The sequence below is a fragment of the Rattus rattus genome, chromosome 9 (assembly GCF_011064425.1).
Source record: "Rattus rattus isolate New Zealand chromosome 9, Rrattus_CSIRO_v1, whole genome shotgun sequence".
NCBI classification, from domain to species: domain Eukaryota; kingdom Metazoa; phylum Chordata; class Mammalia; order Rodentia; family Muridae; genus Rattus; species Rattus rattus.
The window spans coordinates 25,283,184-25,307,774 of NC_046162.1; the positions used below are offsets into that span (position 1 = coordinate 25,283,184).

Sequence of the window (24,591 nt, forward strand, 5' to 3'; positions counted from 1 at the left end):
TGTTATGTGAGTCCCCTCCCATCATTCAAGCTTCATGCCTTTCTGTTTCGTTTTGCAACCCACCAATTTGAAGATCACCTCTGTGGCTACAGGTTCATTATTACCCACCGAAGTTAAGTGGACTCACTCTTTGGTACCTGCTCAAGAACCCATCCGTTGTCAGTAGTTCATCAGAGTAGGTCAGAGTCCCATAAGCTCCGACTAGATTCAGAATTATCTATTGACATGTCCAGTCTTGTTCCAACTCAGAGCAGCTGAGGCTGCTGTGAGATTATGATTGCAATAGCTGTGTCCTGGCCTAAAGATAGCATTTTGCGGTCCCCCTATCTTCTGGATCTTGCACTGCCTTAATTGCCTCTTCTTGTAGTGTTAAAAGTGTCCTGATAAGAGCTGAGCACTTCAACCATCATTTAGTCTAAAAACCTTGAGCAGCCACGAGTTTCCACATCCACTGCCGTCCACCGCAGAGAGAAGCTTCTCTAAGTTAGGGTGAGAGGAACTCATTTGTTTACGGATCTAAACATAGTCATCTACACTGCCATATCAATTTAGGCAATTTAGGTGAGGTCCTCCCCACCGAAGGTCTATTACATCCCAAGAAATTCTTTTTAACCAAGTTTAAAGTAGGAGGCATGCAGCCTCTCCTGTGGAGTCGGCCTCCAATACAATCTATAGGCTTTCAGTCACCCCATAAGAGTTGTGTAGCTATGGTACCAGTGAGCTCCTGTTGCCTGATAAGTTGGCCTTATAGCTCTAGGGTTCATGGCTGCCTGCATAGCACCTCTACATGCTGTGGGAGTTAACCAACAGGAAAGACATTTGGGTTCCAGCCCAAGGATAGCTTACCTTTCAAATTCCGTGCAGTGAAGCCTTTCTTCAGGTACAGGCTACACATCCACATTACAGACCATTTCATTTCCACGCATTCAACCTGCAATTATTTCTATGATAACCATCTACCATATTAGAATACGTGTTCCAAGAGGGTGAGGACCATATCTGTTTTCAGGTCATCATTGTCAACGCTGTACAAATAACATTTATCCATGACGATGAGAAGAGTGATAGACAGCAGAGTATTGTTGCCCATTGGTGTTTACATACCAGAGACTTGGAGATGACTATAAAGCCGTGCTTTCTTTGAGGGATGACATTTTGCCTGTCAGCTCACATTTTTGGATCTTGGAGCATGCTCTCCATGGGTCCACACAACTTCAGGTGAGAGGCGATGTTTCTTTTCCACTTTTGTATTCTTCCTAAGTAGCTATACCAGCAAGTCTTCCTGAGAGTCTCAGAAATACAATCTGTTTCAGTCATACCCATCTTGCATCTTATAAGTAGAACAAATGTATTTTAATATTAGTCCCTACAGTCATTGATAAGAGATGCCCATGAGGCCTACCACGCAGAGGCAAAGGATCTCCTGTCATCTTTTGCCATTCTGTTTTCTCATCGTTTACTATGCGTTTTTTTTTTTTCTCCAAATGGCAGTTCTTTTATTCTCCTCAGGCAAATTTATAACAACTGCATCGGATTTGGGTTCTTCCCGTCTTTAAAGATGACTGCCTCGCCACGTTGTTTGCTTTTGTGCCCACTCATTAAAGATTGCTAATTTCGTGACAAATGCTACTCAAGTGATTACATCATTCAACATTAATCCAGTGGAGAAAACAGTATTAACATTTATCTAGATTAGATAAGTCAAGGAGACCACATTTTAGAGACATCAATGTCTTGCAGTTACTTCTAGGTGTTTGAGAAGATCCATTCATAAAAGATCTTCAATATGTATTTATTCACATGTATGTATGTATGTAATTATTTATTGGATCACTACTATTATTTTGGTTGGATATGAGGGTATTTTGTGATTTAGTTTACTGAACTTCATTCTTTCAGCCAAACTAGACAACCTGAAGGTGATGGACAGATCGGAGGAGTAATTAATGGAACGAAGTCTGTGTTTGGAGATATTTTTGGAGAGAAAGGAGTTTTCTAGGACTTGATTGAATTACTGGCTAACTGCTTTGAGAACCTTGTGTTTACTGAAACATATTTTTTTTTCTCTCTTCATTACACTTAGCTTGAATATTAGTCTTACTGTAAGATCAAGAAAAGGAAGAGAGATCAGCCAAGCTCCCTCTGCCCCACACCAGTCAGTGTGTGCGTGTGCGTGTGTGTGTGTGTGTGTGTGTGTGTGGCTTCCACCTGGCAGATAGTCATGCAATAGTACATCTGCCCTGTGTTTCTGGTGCTAACTTCCCCAGACTATTTCCCTCTGGTTTGTCGTCCACCCTAGGGAAACTATCAGATTCCTGCTGGCAACCATCCCTCCTCCACAGTTCCCTTGGAGTCACCTCTCTAAGTTGCCCCAGAATAATGACTCTCAATGTCCCGGGGCGCGCGCGCAGGGCGGGGGTGGGGGTGTCATTCACTATGTGGGTCAAGAGGGGAAGCTGGACCTGGCCACTGTGGGGACTAAGAGCCCTCAGCTGGCATCCTGCAGCGCCAAGCTAGCTGCAAACCCCGTGGAGGATCAGTTTGCTGCTCTCACCAGAGACCTGCTGGACCACCAGCCCTGTGTAAACTGTGAGCTTTTCCATACCACAGGCACAGCGGGCTCTTGGAGGTCCCCCGGGTGGCGGTAAGGAGCTAGCAGAGGTTGAGGTCCTGAAACTTAAGAGTTGAGGCAGTCTAGTCTAAGGGTTAGAAACACTGCTTTAAAAGCGCAATCACTTTCCATCCTTGTCCACCGGAATGACCTTGGACATGTTCCTCAGATTCGATGTGCTAGTTTCTAAACCCATAAAATGGGGTCACCAAGGAGTCAACCTCGAGCTAATATTGCTTTAAGCACGGTTTTCTTAATATGGTAGGCGCTCTCGGTATATGACAAGGCTCAGTAGTAGATTTAGGTTGAATACTGGGGTCCAGGACCCAGGGTTGAGATCTGCCTTCTCACCTCTTCTCCAAAGAGTGCCTGGTAGCTGAAGAACCTGCCGTGCTCCCTCCCTGTCGTCTCCTATATAAAACAGGGAACACGACTCCAGGGCATCCCAGTCCGGGTGCTCTCGGCATCCTCTTTTCTCCCACCCTGCCCCGCCCCGCCCCCCATCCCTCCGCGCGCCCCGAGCAGAGGAAATGATTTTTCCTATGAAATGAGTCTCGATCTGGTGTCCGTGTTGAGCCTGAAGCAGGAGGGAAGTGGGCAGTCTTGGGTTCCCGTGGGCTAGGAAGGGAAGAGGGGAAATTGTGGTGTGTAGTTTGGTGGTTCCGTGGCTCAGACGGTTTCGGGGGTTCCTTCATTGTGCCAGCCTCGTGTGAACCACTGGGTTTGGACGCAGAGGTGCATCTTCAGCTGGCCAGAGAGGAGCGGCAGGGGTGCAGCTCTGTTGGGCCACAGTAGTGGGCAGCGAGCTCCTGCTGGTGAGGTAAGGAGTGGTGGGTGGCAAGGACTGTGATCGCACGTGTGTCTCCTGTGTGTGTGTGCGTGCCTGTGAATGTGTGTGTGTGTGTGTGTGTGTTCGCGCGCGCGCGTGCGTGCGTGCCTGTGAGTGTGTGTGTGTGTGTGTGTGTGTGTGTGTGTGTGCGTGTGTGTGCCTGCCGTGCGCGTGCGTCCGCAAGGCGTGGGGGGCCATAGGAGCGCATCCCACCCCGCCACCCGCCCTCGCGCTGGGTGCCTTTTGGCCCCGCACCTGTGCTGGAACGCCTGTCACCCTCTGTCCCTCACGTCCCCACCTCCATTGTCCCTCAGTCACACCTCATTCTGACCACTTATAATTTCCCAGTGCAGAGTCAGACCCAAACCCAGAGAAGCCTTTGCCTGACTGACTGTTCCCTCGCCCCCTCCCCCTCCTGCTATAAATAGCAGTACTAGCGGGTCAGGAGCGTCACAGCGCCAGAAACCAAGACCCCGAGGTTTTCTTCCCAGGGAACAGGGGACAAAGTGGGAGCAGGAGGAAGAGAAAGAAATCACTCGTGAGTAGTGAAGAAAGAGCTTGCCCCTTGACTCCCAGGAAAAACCAGCATCTTTGAATTCCTGTATTCTTCCCCTTTCTTCTCAAACCCATTCTGATTCTTTCATATTCACAGTTCACTCCCCACCCCCCTCGTTCAAAATCCAACGTTTGCTCAGCACTCCTCCCATTGGGTTTTTTTTTTTTCTCCTCCTCGGACTCCAGTTCCCACTGCTCCCCCTCCCCACTCCTAGCGCTCCCACCCCACCCCCACCACCTCCGCTTGTCCCAGGCAGGGGATTGCTATTCTTAAGGAAATAAAAGTTCAACTCCTTGCCCCTTTCAACCTGCTTAGACCGGGAGGTGGGTTTCAAAACCAATCTTCCTCCCTTACATCTAGTCCTATTTTTCTTCTTAATATTTAAGGACACACACACACACACACACACACACACACACACACACACACACACACACACACACACTCTAAAACCCCATCACATCGTGAGGTGCAACTACATCCTAGAACAGAAACTTACCAGACGCTCTGGTTGCTTTTGTCTTAAAGAAAAAAGAAAACAACGAAGATTTTACTCTGGATGCATTTCTGGGGTAGTAGTTTAATATTATTCAAACATGTACATATTACACATATATATGCTTCTTTTCCTTTTTCCCCTTTAATTTTTTTAAACAAGGAAATCTCGGTCCCCGGCAGCCGCCGCTGCCCCTTTGATGTTTTGGTACGCCGTGCGCATGCGCTCCACATTAGAATTACTGCACTGGGCAGACTAAGTTGGATCTCCTCTCTTCAGTGAATCCCTCAATCCCACCAAAAACTAAAGGGATGTGGAGAGTCCGGAAAAGGGGCTACTTTGGGATTTGGTCATTTCCCTTAATAATCGCCGCTGTCTGTGCTCAGAGGTAAGTGTCGCTTTCCTTTCTCACTTGTCAGGGCTCTGTCTGCATACCTCTCTGTGAGCAGGGCTGTTAAAGATGCCGTGCTGTCTTCTTTATTCATTCCTGGTTATTGTCATTTTTTTCTTTAGTGTCAATGACCCTAGTAATATGTCGCTGGTTAAAGAGACGGTGGACAGACTGTTGAAAGGCTATGACATTCGTCTGAGACCAGATTTCGGAGGTAATGGGATTGCCTGGCAAATAAGAAACAGCCCAGCTCCAGCCTAAGCTGTCTTTTGGGCTTTGTATGCACTCTCTTTCCGCCCCTTAGTTGTGGGTGCATGTGGTGTATGGAATGTTTCCCTATTTTACCTTGCTGAGGAACAGATCCAAACTTAAGCCAGTTTGTTTCTCTCCAGCACTTGAGAGGTCTTTCAAGAGACCCCCTTAGAGTGTGATCAGACTTGGTAACCGCTCTCCTTCTCCTTCACTGTGATATATCTTTGTCCCCAGCCTGAGGTTTCTTGAGATACAAGCCTCTTAAGTTTAGTTAACGGTGTGTGCCCGGCCGGGGCTGTCTTATAATGTGAGTACTTTTGAGGACACAATGTGCAGGCGGTTGGCTGAGAGGTGGCCTCGACTCTCAGTGCCCACCTACTTTAGAAGAGTTCTGGCCGTGGTTTAAAGTGGCTTACGTCGGGGATTCTATCCAGCCCTCTACCGGGAATGGTACAGGGGAGAAGAGGGTCTGGGGGATTGAGAATAAAGATAGCAGAGGAAAAAGGGCACTTCTCCCTGGAACCCCAGATATGCTAGTGTGGCCATTTAATTTTCCTCAGACTCTTACTGGAACTCAAAGAGTTAAAACCTACACACAGAAGTGGGTGGGGAAAAGAAGAAGGAGGGGGCTTCAAGGCAATATAAACAAATCCCTAGGGCTAAAACTCTCTTGTGTCGCTGTGAGTTGTAGGAATTCACAAGCTGAGCCACCAACATGTGTAGACACAGCTGGCTTCATTGTCCGACCAGCACATGTGTGCATATTCCTAGAAGAGTATCCCCCACATTCCTATTGCAAAGATGTAGGAACATAATGAGCATGAGGATTACCTCTGGGGGGGAGGGGGTTCTTTAGAGTTTCCAGTGACAACTCAGGTGTGAATGACTAAGTTCTGAGAAGTCACATGGCTGACCATCTTGCTTTGCAGGTCCCCCTGTGGCAGTAGGAATGAACATTGATATCGCCAGCATCGATATGGTTTCTGAAGTCAATATGGTGAGTATTAATACTCACGGATATGTCTCTGCAATGGGGACTGTGAGGGGGTTGTGCAGCCACTGGGGGTTGGGTGGGGTAAGCTTTAATATGTGTATAATGTGGGGACAGGGAGAGGGTATATGGTCCTGGAATTCATGCTATGTGTAAAAAAGAAAGAAAGAAAGAAAGAAAGAAAGAAAGAAAGAAAGAAAGAAAGAAAGAAAGAAAGAAAGAAAGAAAGAAAGAAAAAAAAGAAAATACCTTACCAGGAAGTCTATTTTACAAACTAAACTGTCACAGAGAGACGAATCAATAAGTCCTAGGATATTGATGCCCACTTGTTGCTTTAGGAAATTGCCTCCTTGTACTTGATGATATTTGACACCTCTGCCCTGCCCTCACTACTTCCCATCTCTTTTAACCCCCTCTGCTATTCCAGTGAGATAAAATAAAAGCTGACCAGTCTCTATCCAAAAAGGCAAGCTTCATACCAAATGTACTTTCTTACAGCTCCTACGACGCTAATCATCGTGGGAACCAAGCACATTCAATTTATTGACAGCCACACTCAGTCTTTGGAAAAAGAATAAACACTAAGAGACAGGGGTGTGGGAAGAACCTGTGTTCTCCAACAGGGAAGCACTTTTTGGAGGGGGGGTGGGGTTATGCCTCATGCAGGAGCGCCCCCTGCTGCCCACGTTGGAGCACTGCGGACATACATGACAAGGACAAGTGTCCCAGATTCCCCCACTTAACTCACGGACATTTCTCCTGTAAATTCTCCCCTCCCCCTCTCTCCCTCTTTCCCTCCCTCCCTCTCTCCCTCCCTCCCTTCTTCCCCTCCTCTCTCCCTCTATTCCTCTCTCCCTCCCTCTTTCCTTCTCTTCTTTCCTTTTCTCAGAAGTCTCTCTAGATAAACTGAACCTTAAAAATCCAGTATTCCTTTCAAATCTGATAGCATACAGAACATTTGAGATTGTTCTATGGTATCCTCCTGTCTTCCTGTCTTGAGAGTGGACAAATAATTAAAGAAGGAGATGAAGTGTGTGAGCTTTTATACAAACACTTCTAAACCAGCCATTGGGACATAAAATTTAGGGCATACTAATTAACTCAAGAAGTTTGAAGTATTAGGATTTAGCCTGGCTCTCACCTCAATTTAACAGAAGTTCTTATATTCCCAGAATTCAAAGTGGCAACTAGCATATCAGCTACAGATGCTGGGCAGTAACAATCTAAAGGCACCATAAGCTTCTGACCACTTAACAGAAACTCAAGGGGGATAATCAATTAACGCAGCAGTGGTTTAATAACAGAAATTTTATAATCTAATAATTGGCAGTGTTTTGATTGTATGATACACAAACACAAAAGATACATAGTATTGGATGACTCAGAAAGACACAGTAGGAAATTTCCCTGTGTAGATAGAAAAAGTATTTCTTAAGAAGTTAATTTCTCAGACATGCAAATATTTACTTTTGTGGGATTTGAGAAGTCGCCCATAAGTTTGCATATTTTGATCTTCAACATAAAAATAGAAAATGCCCTAATCTGGGTACCTCTGCAAGTCCCAAGTACTTGACTCTAAATTGAATCTCTAATGTCAAAGTTATATAGAAATCAATTAAGGTTTTGTATTTTCTAAATTGTGGTTGGTCAGACTCATATCTCATTTTTTTTTTTAAAAAAAGATTTTGCTCATTTTCCCCAATAAAACTTTATTTTACTAACAGCTTTTTGTGAAGACATCACAAAATAACTATTTCATAGAAAATAAAAAACAAATTTATGAGATAAAGCAACGCTCACAAAATTACTCCAGGTTACAACAAAAGGTTGGAAAGGGCTTGAGTGTATTATATCCTCACGTGGCATAGAGTGGTAAAGCTTTCATTTTCTTCATGAACTTCACTGACACTTTTTTCCTGTATGCACCATTTTGGAGTGGTACCAGAGGTGGACACAATGCCAAGACCTGCTAGTCAAAATAGAGATCCGGCTGAGGCAGGGTGTAATCACTTTGAGCTATTTACTCTTGCAGAGAAGTCATGGGATGTCGAAAGTGCAAAAATAAATGTCAGCTTGTAAATGGGACAACACTGTAGCATTAATGATCTGATGCAGGTGTGAAAAATCCCAAGCCAGACTCCTTTCTTAGCTTAGTGCTGACACCGTGCATTTGTCCAGACACACTTTGGGCTGCCAGTCTGACTGACCCAAAATTATCCCTCCAAAAACAGTTTTGTAACACATATACTTATTATCTTGCTTCAAAATACGGTTAGGCGCTTGGAAGCAACAGATGAGTTGAGCCCCCATGGGTAACTCACTATAAGACGTGTATTGGATAGTACACAAAGGCCTACCAGGGTTAGGACGTTTGATTACATGTACTGTCTAATGAATGTTTTTTACCTACTTAAGTGAAGTTTCAGGGTTGATTAATACCCATGTTTGTTCACTATGGCTTGTGAACTATTGTCTCTCGTTTCTGTAATTTTTATTATTGTCCATATGCCTTTAAAAAATGACAGCCCCCAGACCACTCACATATTTGAACTGCAGTGATACAGGTGTGTATTGATATTTTTTTAAACAGATGATACCTGTAGAAAGATCCATAGCTGGATTAAGAGCATTAGGTACCAGCTTTATTTCTTGGCCACAATGAGATTATTCACAGTCAAAAAGATCTTTATTTCCTTAGGTGTCAAAGGAGAGTATATTTCTTTTCCTACTATCTCAGATAACCACCAGGATTAAAAAATGACATTAGTTGCATCTAACTTAATGAGCGGTAAAAACCAGGCAAGCATTTAGTGTACCCAGCATCCATTCCTGCTGCTGCCCTGTGTCCATTTTTAATAGCTGGGTACCTCATGAGGTCTCCTCCATTTCTTCCTGCTTGAACTGTACAGAATAAGTGTCAAGAGACTACCGTCTACAAGTTACACATACCTCTAGTTACAGTGTGTTATGGTGATTGTTGAATACATAAAAACTTCAGGAAAACTTGGAAGTATAGTAAAATCCGAAAGAAGTCCAAAATTCCTAGACAGAATGTGATTCTGAGCTCTTCGGAAGGTGGTGACAGTGGGGCAGGTTCTCAACCTGAGTGACCGCCACCCAATGGAAGATCTCTGGAAACCATGATCTCAGTCAGAACGCTGCTAAGCAGGAAGCTTGGCTCTAGAATGAAATATTTTTAGATGTCTTGGTTAAATTGGCAGGAATCTTTTTGTTAAGATTCTTTGATGAAAAGTGCATTTTACGATTCAAATTTGGCTGTGAGAGTTATGGACCAAAATAGCTTTTTCTTCATTTGAGGCAGAGTCTTCATTTTTGAAATGGCACATTTGCCAACCAACTGAAGCAATATTTCACTTTTCAGGAAAGAGTTCTAGTAAACACATTCACAAAATTACCTTTTTTTATGGAGTGGCAAATGGAGAGAAGTAATGCTTTAAAAATATACAGATGTTTCTTGTATCACCAGCTGCACAGCTTAAAATTCCATTCAAGGAACAGTTATTTAGCAAGATGTGTGTCAGGCCTGATGGGTAGAGCAACAAAGGGTATCGCCCTGACCTCATGCAACTTTATGTGTATTTAAGTGTCCACGAACCTTCAACTATGCCTCAGATTCTTATGCTTTCTTAGCCTACATCTTATCTTTTCTTTCACACGCTGGTGAGCAGTCAAGCAGGTGCCCAGTGGTCTCTGTCTTCTCTCAGTCTCTGCCGCTCAATTTCAAAGCTCATTTGGTATTTGGTATGTCAAGTTGGCTTATTTGCTACACAGTTTGCCTGTCTGCTTCTATAATATTGACGAATGACATCAAACAAATAATATCGTCTCTGCTAGTATGTGAAGTTTCCCTCACTGAAAGAAGAATTCATTGTCATAGCAGAAATTAGCTATTACTGTCTACAATCGGTAATGCCTATGTGGAGAAATACAGCACAGAGTCGTGCTTGACTTGAAGATATGCACCATTTAAAATGATGTAGACTGAATCCCAGTGTCAGGTTGTAAGTACTTTGAAGGAGGACAGAACATTATAAAAATATAGAACAAGGATGAACCACATAGACGATGTCAAGAGGGAAGTTAGAGATCTGTGGATGGGTGTTCCAAGCAGAAAATCAAGCTGACATAGACGAGAATATGCAAAGGGGAAGGAAATGGTATTCTATTGTTGGTCGCTTGAAAAATGCTGGTGTGATCCTAGGGAGAAGAGTGAAGAGTTGGTAATGTAGCCAGAGGCAGTGATCATCAGATCATAGAGAGGTGTGTGTGTGTGTGTGTGTGTGTGCGCGTGTGTGTGGTGTGTGTGTGTGTGTGTGTGTGTGTGTGTGTGTGTATTTATGACCATGTGTCTATCTGCCTGTTCACCCATCCATATGCCTGTCTGTCTGCCTGCCTGTCTACTTGTCTGTCTGTCTGTTCATCCATCTGCCTGTCTGTCTGTCTACTTGTCTGTCTATCTGTTCATCCATCTGCCTGCCTGTCTGTCTGCCTGCCTGCCTTACTAAAGAGTTTGTTATCTTTCTAAAGAGTGTAAAGACTCATGCAAAATTCTAAACAGAATCATATAGTCTGACTCAAGCTCTAGAAGTTGGTTCTGAAATTCTGGGGGTGAAGAGAAGTGGAGCAATGTCTAAGGTTAGGAAAAAAACAAGAAAGCTAAGTACAAAGGCTAAGGAGCATTGGTGAATTAAGATATGATGGCAGTGGAGGAGAGAGAAAACCCACAACCTTAAAGATCAGGAGTGGTACACTTTAGATGAACCCCAAGACTTCGATGGTGTCATTTATCTCTGTAGAGAAGGGCAGAATGGCAGTGGAGGTTGGAAGGATGACGTAATAACTGCTGGTGTGTTTGGTTTGAGCAATGCTGCTTTTGAGTTTTCTATATGTGTGTAGCTTTCAAGTGGGGGTAACTGGGAGGTAACTGAAAAAAATGGAAGCCTATAACAGAGAAAGAAGGCTTGAGCATACACTTGAACACTGTGTCAGGTAAGTGGGACATATTACTATATGAGGAGAAAATTAAAAAGTGGAGGCCTTGTGAGCACTGGAGTTTATGTGTCAGAAAACAGGAAAAGAGCTGAGAGGAGAGAATGATGGGTGGGTAAGGTGCAGCCAAGAAGTAGTTGACTATTGACGTAAGAGCCTTCAGCTAATGTCTTAGAAGCTGATGCTCATGAGAGTTTGAATGAGAAACAAGTGGTCCATCAGGTTCCATGTTTCGGAATCACTTTAAAGAAGCTGGGAGAGCTGTCTCTCAGTCACAGGAATAGGAACATATTAACGGAGCACAATAAGAAATGTTTTAGTGGTTGGAGGCCAACTACATTTTTGAGAAGAAATTTGCTTTAAAAGTAACCATGTACACTTAGAGAAGAAATAGCCTTCAGGAGGCAGAAGGCAGAAGATTCAAAGAACAATAAAGGACAGAGTGAGAAGCTGAGAGATTTCTTTACTAAAGACTTTCATGTCCTCTGTAGCAGAAGAGACATTATCTAATGAGTCAGAGGAGCCAGCATGGCTGTTGTGGAGTACATTCGGAGCTCTCTAGGCTAACATGTTTGACTAGCTCTAAACAGATTTTTTCATAGAAAATCTTATACTCTTCCTCCTTCTTCTACACTTCCTCTCTACATGCTTCCCCGGTTTTTTCTTCCTCCTCCTCTCTTTCTTCTTCTTATTCATCTTCTTCATCAACTTCTTTTGTCCTCCACCTTTTCTCTTTCCTTGCCGCATTCCCCTTGCTCTTATCCACAAGCTTTTGTATCCTTCTACTTTCCATCTTGTCTTCCTCCCTACTGTCTCATTCTCTTTCTCCTCCTCCACCCGTGCAGGGTTCAGCAACCACTATCATCATCACCATCTCATTAATATGATAAGATAATTACAGCTCCTGTTTATTGGGCTCTTCTGCAGTCATTGTGTTATTTCTCATTATCTCATTAGCAAACATCCTATAGAGGCTGAGATCAGTACAATCAACTTATTTCTGAGAAGACAGACCTGAAGGGCAGAGATGAAGGGTGGCTTTTTCAAGGTCACACAGGCAGCAAATAATCACCTTCTCATCCCTCAATCTTAGCATCTCATTTAGAGTGTACTTTTAGCATAGGGAAGTCTAACTATTTGATCCTTTGCTTTCTGTCAGGATACTCTTTGTATGGTTTTGTTTTGAATTCTTCTGAGGTGGTGGCAGTGGTGTAGTGGTGGAGGTGGTGGTGGTGGTGGTGGTGGTGGTGGTGGTGGTGGTGGTGGTGGTGGTGGTGGTGGTCATCATCATTGTCGTGTGTGTGTGTGTGTGTGTGTGTGTGTGTGTGTGTGTGTGTGTGTAAGAAATTAGTGGATGGATAAGATGATCCAGTGATTTATAAGATGTTTCTATCATTTCTTGTCCTAGTTTTAAAACACCTCAGTTTTAAACAAGTGATGCCTTCAGTCAGGTACTTTATCCAGAGATATATAAAGATTGGTCTAAGATCTCAAGCCATTGAGGAAGCTGATTGTATGATTAATTTCTTTCATCGCTAATGAGTATCAGTCAGTGACATGTCTAATTTTACTGGGGCGCTTCAGCAATATTAATCAAGTGATCATAAAGGTTCCTAATTTATGATGAATAATTGCCACCGATGTTGCTGACTTAACTTTTGACAGCTTTAAACTCTTTTCACGAAGTTAAACTGTGGGGAGGCGCTGCGTGAAACCACCACACTCTTACATTTCCTTCATTATTATCAAGATGCTCTGTTTCCTTCTACTTTCCCCTTCTTTCTTACATGATCTAACTGCAATTCATCACAAGCCTTGGATTTTTAAAATTTTCATGTGTTTTTGAACAGCTATTCAATTTAATAATTCTGATTTTAAGATTTATGATCTATTTCTTTCAGCGCTCTCTCTCTCTCTCTCTCTCTCTCTCTTTCTCTCTCTCTCTCTCTGTCTCTGAGTACATCATCTGTAATTTCTCTTACTGGATACTCAGCAAGGCTTTGCTTGAATGGGAGGTGAATTAGAGATGTGAATATGGACTTACATTGTACAGAAAGCAGATGGGGGGCCTTCTTCAATGTCATGATTTAGAAATGCGTCATACATGTTTTATTTTCTCCTAACCTATTGCACAATGACAGAATCCCTTCAAGAGCATAAATTAGAAAAAGAAAAACACTTTGAGGGAGGATTCGTTTTAACAAGGGTGCTTTCTTATTTTGGACTCTCATTCAAACCATCTGAACTTTGGCACTGCTGGTACTTAGGGTCAATTACCACTCTATTACAGAGGGCTACTGCATGTACCATAGAGTGTTCAACAGCACTTCTTGCTTCTACTCATTAAGTGCAAGTGACAGCCATTAAATATTGGAAATCAAAAGATGCCTTTTAGAATTACTGGTGTGAAGAATAGCATTTTTTTTCTCTTCAAGCAAGTAAGGAAAAGCACTGTTCCTGAGCCATGTTTTTCTGTATTTAAAGGCCTTTATCATTTAATTTTAAAAGCCTATTGTGGGTAAACAATTTGAGAATATGAAAAAAAAACATATTCTTGTTAATTCTTAAAATTGTTTTTACTTGGGCTTATTACATTTTAATTCTTGTTCTTATTCATAGTACAATGCTCTTAGTTATTTGATAGTAGTATAGTGTGCATTTTCATTTCATAGGGCATTTTAATTTGCATTTATGTGCATTTTAATTTCGTAATTTACAATTATAGTAACAAAAAATATGTAACATCACTGTCGCCAAGGCAAACTGGTGTTTGTATTCCTTCTTTTTAAAAGTTGGTTATTTTATTTATTTACATTTCAAATGTTATCCCTCTTCCCAGTTTCCCCTGTGTAGCACCCCCACCCCATCTCCATCCCTTGCCTCTATGAGGGTGCTCCCCCACAGACCTACCCACTCCCACCTCACTGCCCTAGCATCTCTCTATGCTCTACAGGACCAAGAGCCTCCCTTTCCATTGATGCCAGACAATGTCATCCTCTGCTACATATGCGGCTAGAGCCATGGGTCCCTCCATGTGTACTCTTTGGTTGATGGTTTAGTCCCTAGGAGCTCTGGGGGGGGGGTCTGGTTGGTTGATATTGTTGTTCGTTCTATGGGGGTTATCCTGCATTCTTTCTGTAATTTGCGTGATGTGAAAATAAATGAACATAATGATCATTTACCTGTTACTCATTACCTATAAGTAAAAAAGGAATCTGTTGTATCTATTTTAGGGAAGCTTACAATTATGGGAAGTGATTAGCTAAAAAAATAAAGGAGCACTTACTTAATGTGTTTGTCTCCTTTATTAATAATGATATTCAAAATATGCAAAAGAGAGAACTGTATTAAATATCAATATTACCTTGACTCATATCTGAGTTTTTATAAAATTACCACATTTTGGGTGGTGTAAACATGCACTAAAACTGAATGTTAAAGCAGAAAACATTAATATTTATGAATTTCAAAAGATATAAAACAAAAAAATCCATGTGATGTTTCCAGCTATGAATCTTACTTGCCAAATATTTACTGCATAATATTATATTATCATGTTGTGCGTTACTCAAGGGGATAAATGGGCTGTGCCATCTATGTGGATAAGACTGGAGAGGTGTTTGCCTGTTGGTTTTTGATGACAGTTTTGTTAATGTCCTTCAGGCGTTTCTATTGCCAGCTCTCATTCCTTTGCTCTCTAAGTTGGCACCCAGTGTCCATTTCCCTGCCAAGAGGTCTTCACTATAAAGCAATTCTCAGGCAATTGAAGATGAAATAAATTTCCTCCTAACACAACAGTAACAATTAAATTAATGAAGTTTTGAAGGTGGATCAATGTATAGCTTAGGAAAGGGATACGTGAGTGAGCCAGAGAGGAAAACTAGAGATTGGAGGGCCAGACTTTGCAAGTACCGATGATGCGCTCAGCAGAGGCCTGGCTATACCCAGATGTGCAAGCAGTGAGGGCTGAATTTGTTGGAGGCACAGAGAAAGCACTGACATTGTAGCCTTTTGGAAAATATTCATTCAGTGTTAACTGAAGGGCACCATAATGGTTAGGATTGACAGTAGCTATTGAAGGAAATTTTACCTTAGAGTTAAGTCTTCCTCTACTATATAGAATTCACCTTTCATGTTCACGTATTTTCTGTGAAAAGTATCCCTAATTTATTTTCTAAAAGTATTACAATTTTATAAGTGAGTTCCTGGTTTTTATAAGAAGGTTTTATATGTATTCATAGATATACACAAGTTGAAGAGTAATGACTTTTGTATCAACATATGTAATATATATATATTTATGTATGTGTGTGTGTGTAAATATATATGTATAAATGCTAAGGTACCTAAAGTACATTATATATAAGTTCATAATTTATAACCAAAATTATAATTCGAGATTTTGAATATCTCTACACCCAGTTTTTGGGATTTTACTAACTGCTTAGATTGTATAGAAAAATGTTTATTTTATTTTAGATAAACAAAAAAACACAGTTAACCTAATAACTGATAGAAATAATTTCTTATTTTACAGATGTCTGAACTAAATTTTGAATTATTAACTTGTCCATAGCCACAAGATAAAAGGGCATCACTGACATTTAACACCTCAGGCTGTTTGACTCTAGGAAAAGATATCTGTCAATGGATGTAGACACTCATATATTATGAAGCATTCTCAAGTATGATATTTACTCAAGATTTTATTTTTAAAGAGGTGCAATATATTTACTCTTTTTTCATTTTGTTACTGGTTTAGAGTTTTTCAATTTCCATGAAAATGGGAATCATTAATAGTTATGTAAAATTCAAGATTTTTTTTTTGCATTTTCTTTTGTTAATGGGAATATTAGGAAGTAGGACTTTAATAGGTAAAATTAGCTATTTGGTATTGTCTATGAATATATCCACTTTTTTTTACCTTGCAGTTCTAATGTCTGAAACAGGAAAATATATTTTTGAGCTTTGTCTGTTTTTCTTAGAAAGCAGGGTTTACTCGAAACAAAGCTTTGACTATTCCTGTTTTTGAGATTGTGGCAAGTTAGATTGACAATATCTAGAAAATAGAGCAACTAGTCATTCACCCAAACACAAAATAATCTTTAAAGACTGACAATTTTAAAAATTACAAACTTGTGTTCAAATCTTTTATTTTTCCCCTCTTCTGTTCATTTGTTCATTTGCAAGAGGATACGTGCTTGCTAGGTAGTCATGGCCTATCCCTGAAATGTATTTTCAGAGATAACCCTCATCATCATTAATCTCGAATGAAACAAACTATGGGTCATTTTATTTTTTGAGAGCTTTCCTTATTTAATTTTAATTTTCTTGGATATTTTATGTATTTACATTTCAAATGTTATCCCTTTCCTCCCTCTCCCATATCCCCTCCTCCCTTGAGGATGCTCCCATTCCTACCCACTCATTCCAACCTCAATGCCCTGGCATTCCCCTACATTGGGGAAACAAGCCTTCACAGGACCAAGGGCTTTTCCTCCTATTGAGGCTAGACAATGCCATCCTCTGCTACATATGTAGCTGGAGTCATGGGTCCCTTCATATGTACTCATTGGTTGGTGGTTTAGTCCCTGGGAGCTCTGGTGGGGTCTGCTTGGTTGATATTTTTGTTCTTCCTATGGGGTTGTAAACCACTTCAGCTCCTTCAGTCTTTTTTTAACTTCTCCATTGGGTTCCCCTTGTTCCGCCCAATGGTTAGCTGCAACAATCCTCATCTGTATCAGTAAGTCTGGCAGAGCCTCTCAGGAGACACCAATATCTGGCTCCTGTCAGCAAGCACTTCATGGCATCAGCAATAGCAACTGGGTTTGGTTGCTGCATATGGGATGGATCCCCAGTTGGGGCAGTCTCTGGATGACCTTTTCTTCAGCCCCTGCTCCACTCTTTGTCCCTGTATTTCCTCCCATGAGTATTTGTTCTCTCTTCTAAGAAGGAAAGAAGCATCCACATTTTGGTCTTCCTTCTTCTTGGGCTTCATATGATCTGTGAATTTTTTCTTAGGTATTCCGAACTTTTGGGCTAATATCCAATTATCATAGAGTGCCTACCATGCATGTTCTTTTTCACACAGGATGATATTTTCTAGTTCCATCCATTTGCCTATGAATTTCTTGCAGTCATTGGTTTTAATAGCTGAGTAGTACCCCATTGTGTAGATGTACCACATTTTCTGTATCCATTCCTCTGTTGAAAGACATCTGGGTTCTTCCAACATATGGCTCTTATAAATAAGGCTGCTAAGAACACAGTGGAGCATGTGTCCTTGTTATATGTTGGAGCATCTTTTGGGTATATGCCCAGGAGTAGTATAGCTGGGTCCTCAGGTAGTACTATGTCCAATTTTCTGAAAAACCACCAGATTGATTTCCAGAATGGTTCTACCAGCTTGCAATCCCACCAACAATAGAGGAGTGTTCCTCTTTCTCCATATCTCCATCTTCAGATGCTGGTGAGGACCAGTATCTGTTGTCAACTGAGTTTTTGATCTTAGCCATTCTGATGGGTGTGAGGTGGAATCTCAGGGTTGCTTTGATTTGCATTTCCCTGATGACTAAGGATGTTGAACATTTTTTTAGATGCTTCTCAGTTAGTCAGTATTCCTTAGTTGAGAATTCTTTGTCTAGCTCTGTACTCCACTTTTAATAGCATTATTTGGCTCTCTGGAGTCTAACCTCTTGAGTTCTTTGTGTATATTAGATATTAGCCCTCTATCAGATGTAGGATTTGTAAAGACCTTTTCCCAATCTGTTGGTTGGTGTTAGGTCCTAATGACAGTGTCCTTTGTGTTACAGCTTTGCAATTTTATGACGTCCCATTTGTCGATTCTTATCTTAGAACATAAGCCATTGGTGTTCTGTTCAGGAAAATTTCCCCTGTGCCTATGCATTCAAGGAGTCATTTTAAAGAAGCTCCCCTGGAAAAAATTCCAGCATGACAAAGAATTTTAAGTAGGGCTGAGCAGCTGTGGGTGAGTAGGGTTTAGATTCTGATCCCCATTTCTCTGTTTCTTCTCCAGTTCTCATTTGCTTGCTGTTTTTACACTGTTTTATTTTAAAATGAAGCACGGAGAGGGGAGTGGGAGAGATTGAGGGAATGATAAAAATAGCAGTCTTTTGCCCACGAGTCTGTAGTATGTCTTCACGACCTAGGAGAAAAAAGGCTTATGTTTTACACTAAAGCTGACCTCTGCTTGGTATAAAATACATGAAGCATGCTATAAGGACTATATAAGGATAGCCCAGAATTGGTTTTTGATTTGCCTCTCTCTCTCTCTCTCTCTCTCTCTCTCTCTCTCTCTCTCTCTCTCTCTCTCTCTCTCTCTCTCTCTCTCTCTCTCTCTCTCTCTCTCTCTCTCTCTCTCTCTCTCTTCTTTTCTCTTGCACATGTGAACTACATGTTCTACCAATAACTTGAATTTAGATGATTTAGAATGATCTGAATCCAAGTATATGGTATATGTATATTCTCTTTGTTCTTTGAAGCAATAATACTTTATTTTCAAAAAACATTTTAGTTTGAAAGGTTCACCTGGAAAATGGAAAATTTTGACATGTAACTGGAAAATGATTATGACTAATTTTTAAAACTCATTAAGAAATTTCTATGAAATGGCACAAACATGAAATAAATTCTACATTCTCAGCTTATGAATGTGGGCTCAGGGATTAGTAGATGAAGCAAGAGTCTAGTTAGAGCCAAGACAACACAGTTCTTTTTTATGATTCTCCAGAAAGGGGTAGGGGTGGAAATGAAGCTTGCCTCCCCAAAAAGTTTTCCTAAAGATAATAAGAAAAAATGTCCTAGGAATTGAGTAGATGTTCCTTTGCCATAATCTCCAAGGGTGGTGGGTAATTCACAAAATTGAAAAAAAATTGATTAAAAAATATTCAAGTTTGTCACAATGTGAATGCATATAGGCTCAATGATTTAGAAATGGTTTCTGCTAGTAATTATCACTTTTGGCACCAGTAGAATATGTGAGTTAATTGGACAATATAATTTATATTTTTCTTAGCTCTTGTACATTAGCTTTTATTCCTGAGAAATGAATTTAGTTCTTGCTGAACACACACACACACACAAAGATGTGCTCCAAAGAAAGTGTATGCTAATCCTGGGAATTAAGCACAAAATTAGATTTTGATTAAATTTTATGAGAGACTTTAGAGCAAAGGAAAATCAGTCCTTGACATCACACTCGCCATTTCGATGGGAAGACACCTGTCTCAGAACGCTGTGCTGACCAGCACCTCAGTGTCTGTGAAAATAATGGCGACACGTGTATCCACCCGAGTCAAGTCTTCAGTTGGAACAGACCCATTTCTAAGTCCTGAGAAATGTGTTCCTCAAACAAAACTCATCTGATACCTGCATCTTTAATATACTTTATCTAACTTCCACATAGATTGATAAGATCAAAATGAGGAGAAATATACCTTGTATATACACAATATGCTTTGAATATGCAAATACTTTTATAATTTCCAAATTATGTGTTGTGTATACTCATTTAGAAAGCAGAGCTCTTCAATCAAAATCTGCTGAATATTAACAGATTACTTCTACATTTATAAACATTATTTCTATCAAAAGGAAGACACTAGGAGCACGGACTTTATCCTAGAATTTAAATCATGGGAAAGCCTTCTTGAGTTTTAGAAAACATATTTTTATTTGCTAATGGAGGAATGAAATGTATAAGGTAGATTTAATTTGCTTGCTACATTATAGTAACCATGATTCTCACAACACGTCATGTCTATATATATTAAAAGTGACTTGGAGGAGTGCATCTGCACATTATACAGAGGAGATATTTTATGCTAAAGTAGTTATATCAGAAGACTGAAACGGTATGTCTACCACTCTGTGATCAAATATTTCCTTGTCTAGTTCTTCTACAGTAATAATTCGGCAAGATTCAACACTAACGCAGAACTGGCTTGCATCCTGACAGCTGGTGCCTTAAAAATAAGGACATAAGAGCTCTCCCATCGCGGTAGTCTAAGGCGAATATTGTTTGCCCATGTTTATTACCATGGTTTGCCAGTATGATTTATTGATCTGTTTTGATGGTCATGTTGGTCTGTTTGGCTCATGATTTCTAGAAAACGCCACAAAACTGAAGAAAACACAGCATATACTTTAGGAGGTTTAGATTCTTTGATGCTGGAGTAACTTTCATCTTGGTTAACCAAGAGATCAGAAACTAGAGAAAGACAATTTTGTGTGTGTGTGTGTGTGTGTGTGTGTGTGTGTGTGTGTGTGTGTGTGTGTGTGTGTGTGTGTTTACTTGTAAATATATGAAATGCTTCGTATCTTTTTAATATAAATTTTATTAATTCTCTGTAAATTTTATAAAATGTATTTTGAACTTAATTCTCGTATGTCTCCCCATACCTCCTCTTATATACTCCAACTCCCTACATAACTCAACTTTGTGTCTTCATTTTTTTTAAATGTCTTTAAGGTAAAATTCACGTTGCCTATATACTGCTTGGTTGGGGGATATCCAGTGGAGTGTGGCCAATCTACTGTAATCACACTTTTTGGGGGGGGAATATGTTTATTTATTTACATTTCAATTGTTATTCCCTTCCCGGTTTCCTGTCCATAAGCCCCCTATCCTCTTCCCCTCCCCCATAAGGGTGTTCCTCCCCTTACCACGCCTTTAAATTCTAAGTGAAACCTTGAGCTTGCAATACCTCCTCGGTCCGCAGCGAGGCGTACTATCCCCCTCACCATGCTACAGTGTTGAGGGCCTTGATCTTGTGCAGCTTCTATGCAGGCAATCGCAGCAGCAGCGCTTGAGTTTATAGCCACAGTGGTCTTGTTTCGGTCCAGTTCTTCCCAGTCTTAAACTATAATAATAATAGTAATAGTAATAATAATAGTAATAATAATAATAACAATAATTTTTACAGTCCAGTCATTGCCCCCCTCCTGGCCCAGCTCCCCACAGTTCCTCATCCCATTGTTCCTCCCCCTGTCTCCAAGGGGATATCCCAACCCTCAACCCCCAACAGGCCTCCTCACTCACTGGGGTCTCAATCTCTTCCGGGTTAGGCACATCTTCTCTCACTGGGGCCAGACCAGGCTCTCCTCTGCTGTATATGTGTCGAAGCTTCGGACCAGCTAGTGTATGCTGTCTGGTTGGTGGCTCGGTGTCTGAGAGATTCTTAAAAATCTACCTTTCCCTTCTACCATTGTCTGTTGAGTTTTGAAGGAAAGCTATATAGATGTCTTTGTGGAGCTGAGCACTCCTTACACTTATTATCTGTCTCTTGACAAGTCCTGAGTTTTAGTACTAACTACTGTCCACAACGAAACATCTCTGATTATGTCTAAGAGTTACAATAATCTATAGGTATAGAGAAATGAATTTAGAAGGCAGTTCAATACTATGTGCATTTAACAAAATGATGTTGATGATGATGATGGTGGTGGTGGTGGTGGTGGTGGAGGAGATGGTGGTGGTGGTGGTGATGGTGGTGGTGATGGTGATGGTGGTGGTGATGGTGATGGTGATGGTGATGGTGATGGTGATGGTGATGGTGATGGTGATGATAAAAAAATAGGTTAGGTTTATACTAGTACCTGTGAACTCTCCAAACAGGAGTTCTTAGTCATGCTCATAGTAATATGCTTGTGTTTCCTCTGTGGTGGGGTGGGCCTTATCTCCGCTCAGAAGAGGTTGGTTGCCTTCATAAAATTCCTGTCGTTATTGAACTCATAGTTCTACCTTGCCGTGCAGGAAGTTCCCAAAGTTCGCAGCTGAGTAAAACCTTTTAATGTGGTCATATACACACATATACTACAAAATGTCCAAAACTACAATTTTCAGGGAATTGCTTACTTTTATTTTATACGCATTGGATTTTGTCTGCATGTGTGAGTGAGTTTCCAAACCCCTGGAACTAAAGCTACAGACGATTGTGAGCTGTCAAATTGGTGTTAGAAATTGAATCTGAGTCCTCTGGAAGAGCAGCCCGTGTTCCTAATCACTGAACATTATCTCCAGTCACAAACATATTGAAAAAAGAGAGAGTAGTAAAATAAATAGGAAAAAATAAGTGTATTTTAGAGTACATGTATTTTGCACTATTAATGAATATGTTCAAGAATTCCAATTAAAACCTGTCATTTTTTATATGATGGCTGAACATTTTCACTGCTCCATATCCAGAACTTATTACATATGAGGTCTTATATTTATTAATAATTACATCACAATGGTTAAATCTCATTTTTGTACAATCTCAGTTCTTTGATCTCTTTTGTAATCTTATACATAGTCTCAACATGTGAAGTTTAGGAGTGAATACCACTTGCCTGAAGGGGACAGGTTAGATACTCTAGATATCAATTATAGATCAAATTTTAAGGAATTCTGCACCAACTGTCATCTCTCAGATACAGGCAAGGCAGCCTGTATTTTGTATTCAGATTTGCTTTGTACTTAATCAAGAGGTTATAGGACCTAACACTGTATGGATGCTTTTGACATGGTTAATATTTTATTACTACCGAGATTACTGTTGGTAAAATCTTAACTCATTGTCCATTTCAATTTTACCTCACCATAGCCTTTTAGTCTGCGCTCGAGAAGTCAGCACCCTTTCGTTTCCTTGACTGTTCTAACCGTATGCCCGTTGAACTCAAAATGAACATGATTCATGATTGTTACATAACAAATGAATTAAATTATTGTTAGAACAACACGGAATATCTCAGTGCTGCTTGCGCTCCGGAAGTTATAGCACTACCAAATTATGCTTTTATTTGGAAGTTATTGTCGCTTACACTCAACCAGCAATTTTTCTTTAGCATATTTCAGTTCAATCTGGGAACTTGCCTGAGAAGCCTAGTGTCGCATTAACACAGTTTTCCTTTACGTGTCTAAGAATCTGCATGTCAGCAAGAGTGAGAGTCGCTCTCATGGTTGGCCAGTAGATCCACCTGAAGGTTTTAGTGAGCAGCATCCTTTTTGAAGCATGCACACTGAAATTATCACTATGGTTGATTGAAAAGGAAACTAAAATCAGAGCTACACAGAATACTCGGTTGTACATAGAATGTAGTTTGATAGGGCTTACTGGTGGTAAATATGACTTAATGTTTCAGATGTAGGAAAAATGAACTATTCCATCACAATATTTCAAAGTTTCTTCTTTTATTTTCTTTTCCCCCTTTCCTCCTTTCCTCCTCCTCTTCTTTTTCAGTTTGATGTTGTTGTTTGGTTGATTTATTTTGTTTTTGAGATGGGTGCCACTATATACCTTTGTCCATCCTGGAACTCACTATGTAGAAGAGGCTGACTTCAAACTCGCAGAGATTCACATGCCTTCGCCTTCCCAGTGTTGGGATTTAAGGCATGCTTTCCCAAGCTAGGAACCTTTCATTTCCTTTTAAAAATATTAAGTATCTTTGAAATACTTTTGGCCAATTTCTGTTAAAGAATGGAATGCAACACATCCATATTTTGCTGCTGAACCAGAATTAAATAAATATTGCAGTTATTTCTACAAAGATTAGAAGTCAATTTTGTTTCTTAAAACTAATAAAGGCAGGACATAGTTTTTGGAGAGTAAATGCTTTTCCTTTGATTTCTTTTAAACATTGGGAAACAAAGCACCGCTCTTAAATATTAGACTATAGAATCTTTTTCTCTGGCATATTTAGCTCTGCGACATTGTTCGAATTAATTAACTTACTAAACTATCAGTTTTCTTACCAGCTGGATGACAAAAGAATGGTATGAACTTCAAAAGATGATTCCTCAAATTAAGTAAATTAATATATATACAAGGCTTATTAAAGTTTCTATATAGTATAATATATCTACAAATAACATTCATTAAAATATGACACACACACAGGCTTGCTGGCACATGCCTTCAAGTCCAGCACTTGGAAGGCAGTGTCAGACAGATCTCTATGAATTTCATACCAGACTGTCTACATAGGAATTTCCATTGCAGACAGAGATATACACAGGGAGACCCTGCCTCAAACAAAACAAAACCCCAAACCAAAAATACAGCACAAATTAAATTTGCATGAATCCATAAGAATTTCTGTCTGGGCAGCAAATGAAGACAGCCATACTTGCAGAAGCACATGGACGTGGACGATCAAAGGACTCGCTCGTTCTGTCTAGAGCTGCTAGAGTCGGATCCAGTGAACCTACATTCTAAATTTATCCTCCCTCCTCTCTACTGCGTGACCTTGAGTCGGTCTTTTATTTTTCTTTCTCCGAGCACTGGTTCTATTTCTGTAGGCACATGAAAGGATTTCATTAATACACTATACCAGTTCGGAATATTTTTAAAAGACGAATAGAAAATACATTTTATAAAGATGCTTAGATTGTTTTAAAATGTTAAATTAACAGCTATACATGGGCTGCCAGGCAGACAAAAAACGCATTTGTTA

The 24,591-nt window shown here is 40.5% G+C and overlaps 1 protein-coding gene across 1 annotated transcript in view; it reads left to right on the top strand.

Annotated features, from left to right (window-relative positions):
- The first annotated feature begins 3,125 nt into the window (after nt 1-3,125).
- Nucleotides 3,126-24,591, top strand: part of Gabrb2 (gamma-aminobutyric acid type A receptor subunit beta2) — a 206,888-nt gene continuing 185,422 nt past the window's right edge. The window contains exons 1-4 of the mRNA XM_032913444.1: nt 3,126-3,431; nt 4,655-4,880; nt 5,006-5,097; nt 6,065-6,132. Of these exons, the coding sequence (XP_032769335.1) occupies nt 4,804-4,880; nt 5,006-5,097; nt 6,065-6,132 (237 nt within the window). The 5' untranslated portion in view covers nt 3,126-3,431; nt 4,655-4,803. The remainder of the gene's footprint in view (nt 3,432-4,654; nt 4,881-5,005; nt 5,098-6,064; nt 6,133-24,591) is intronic.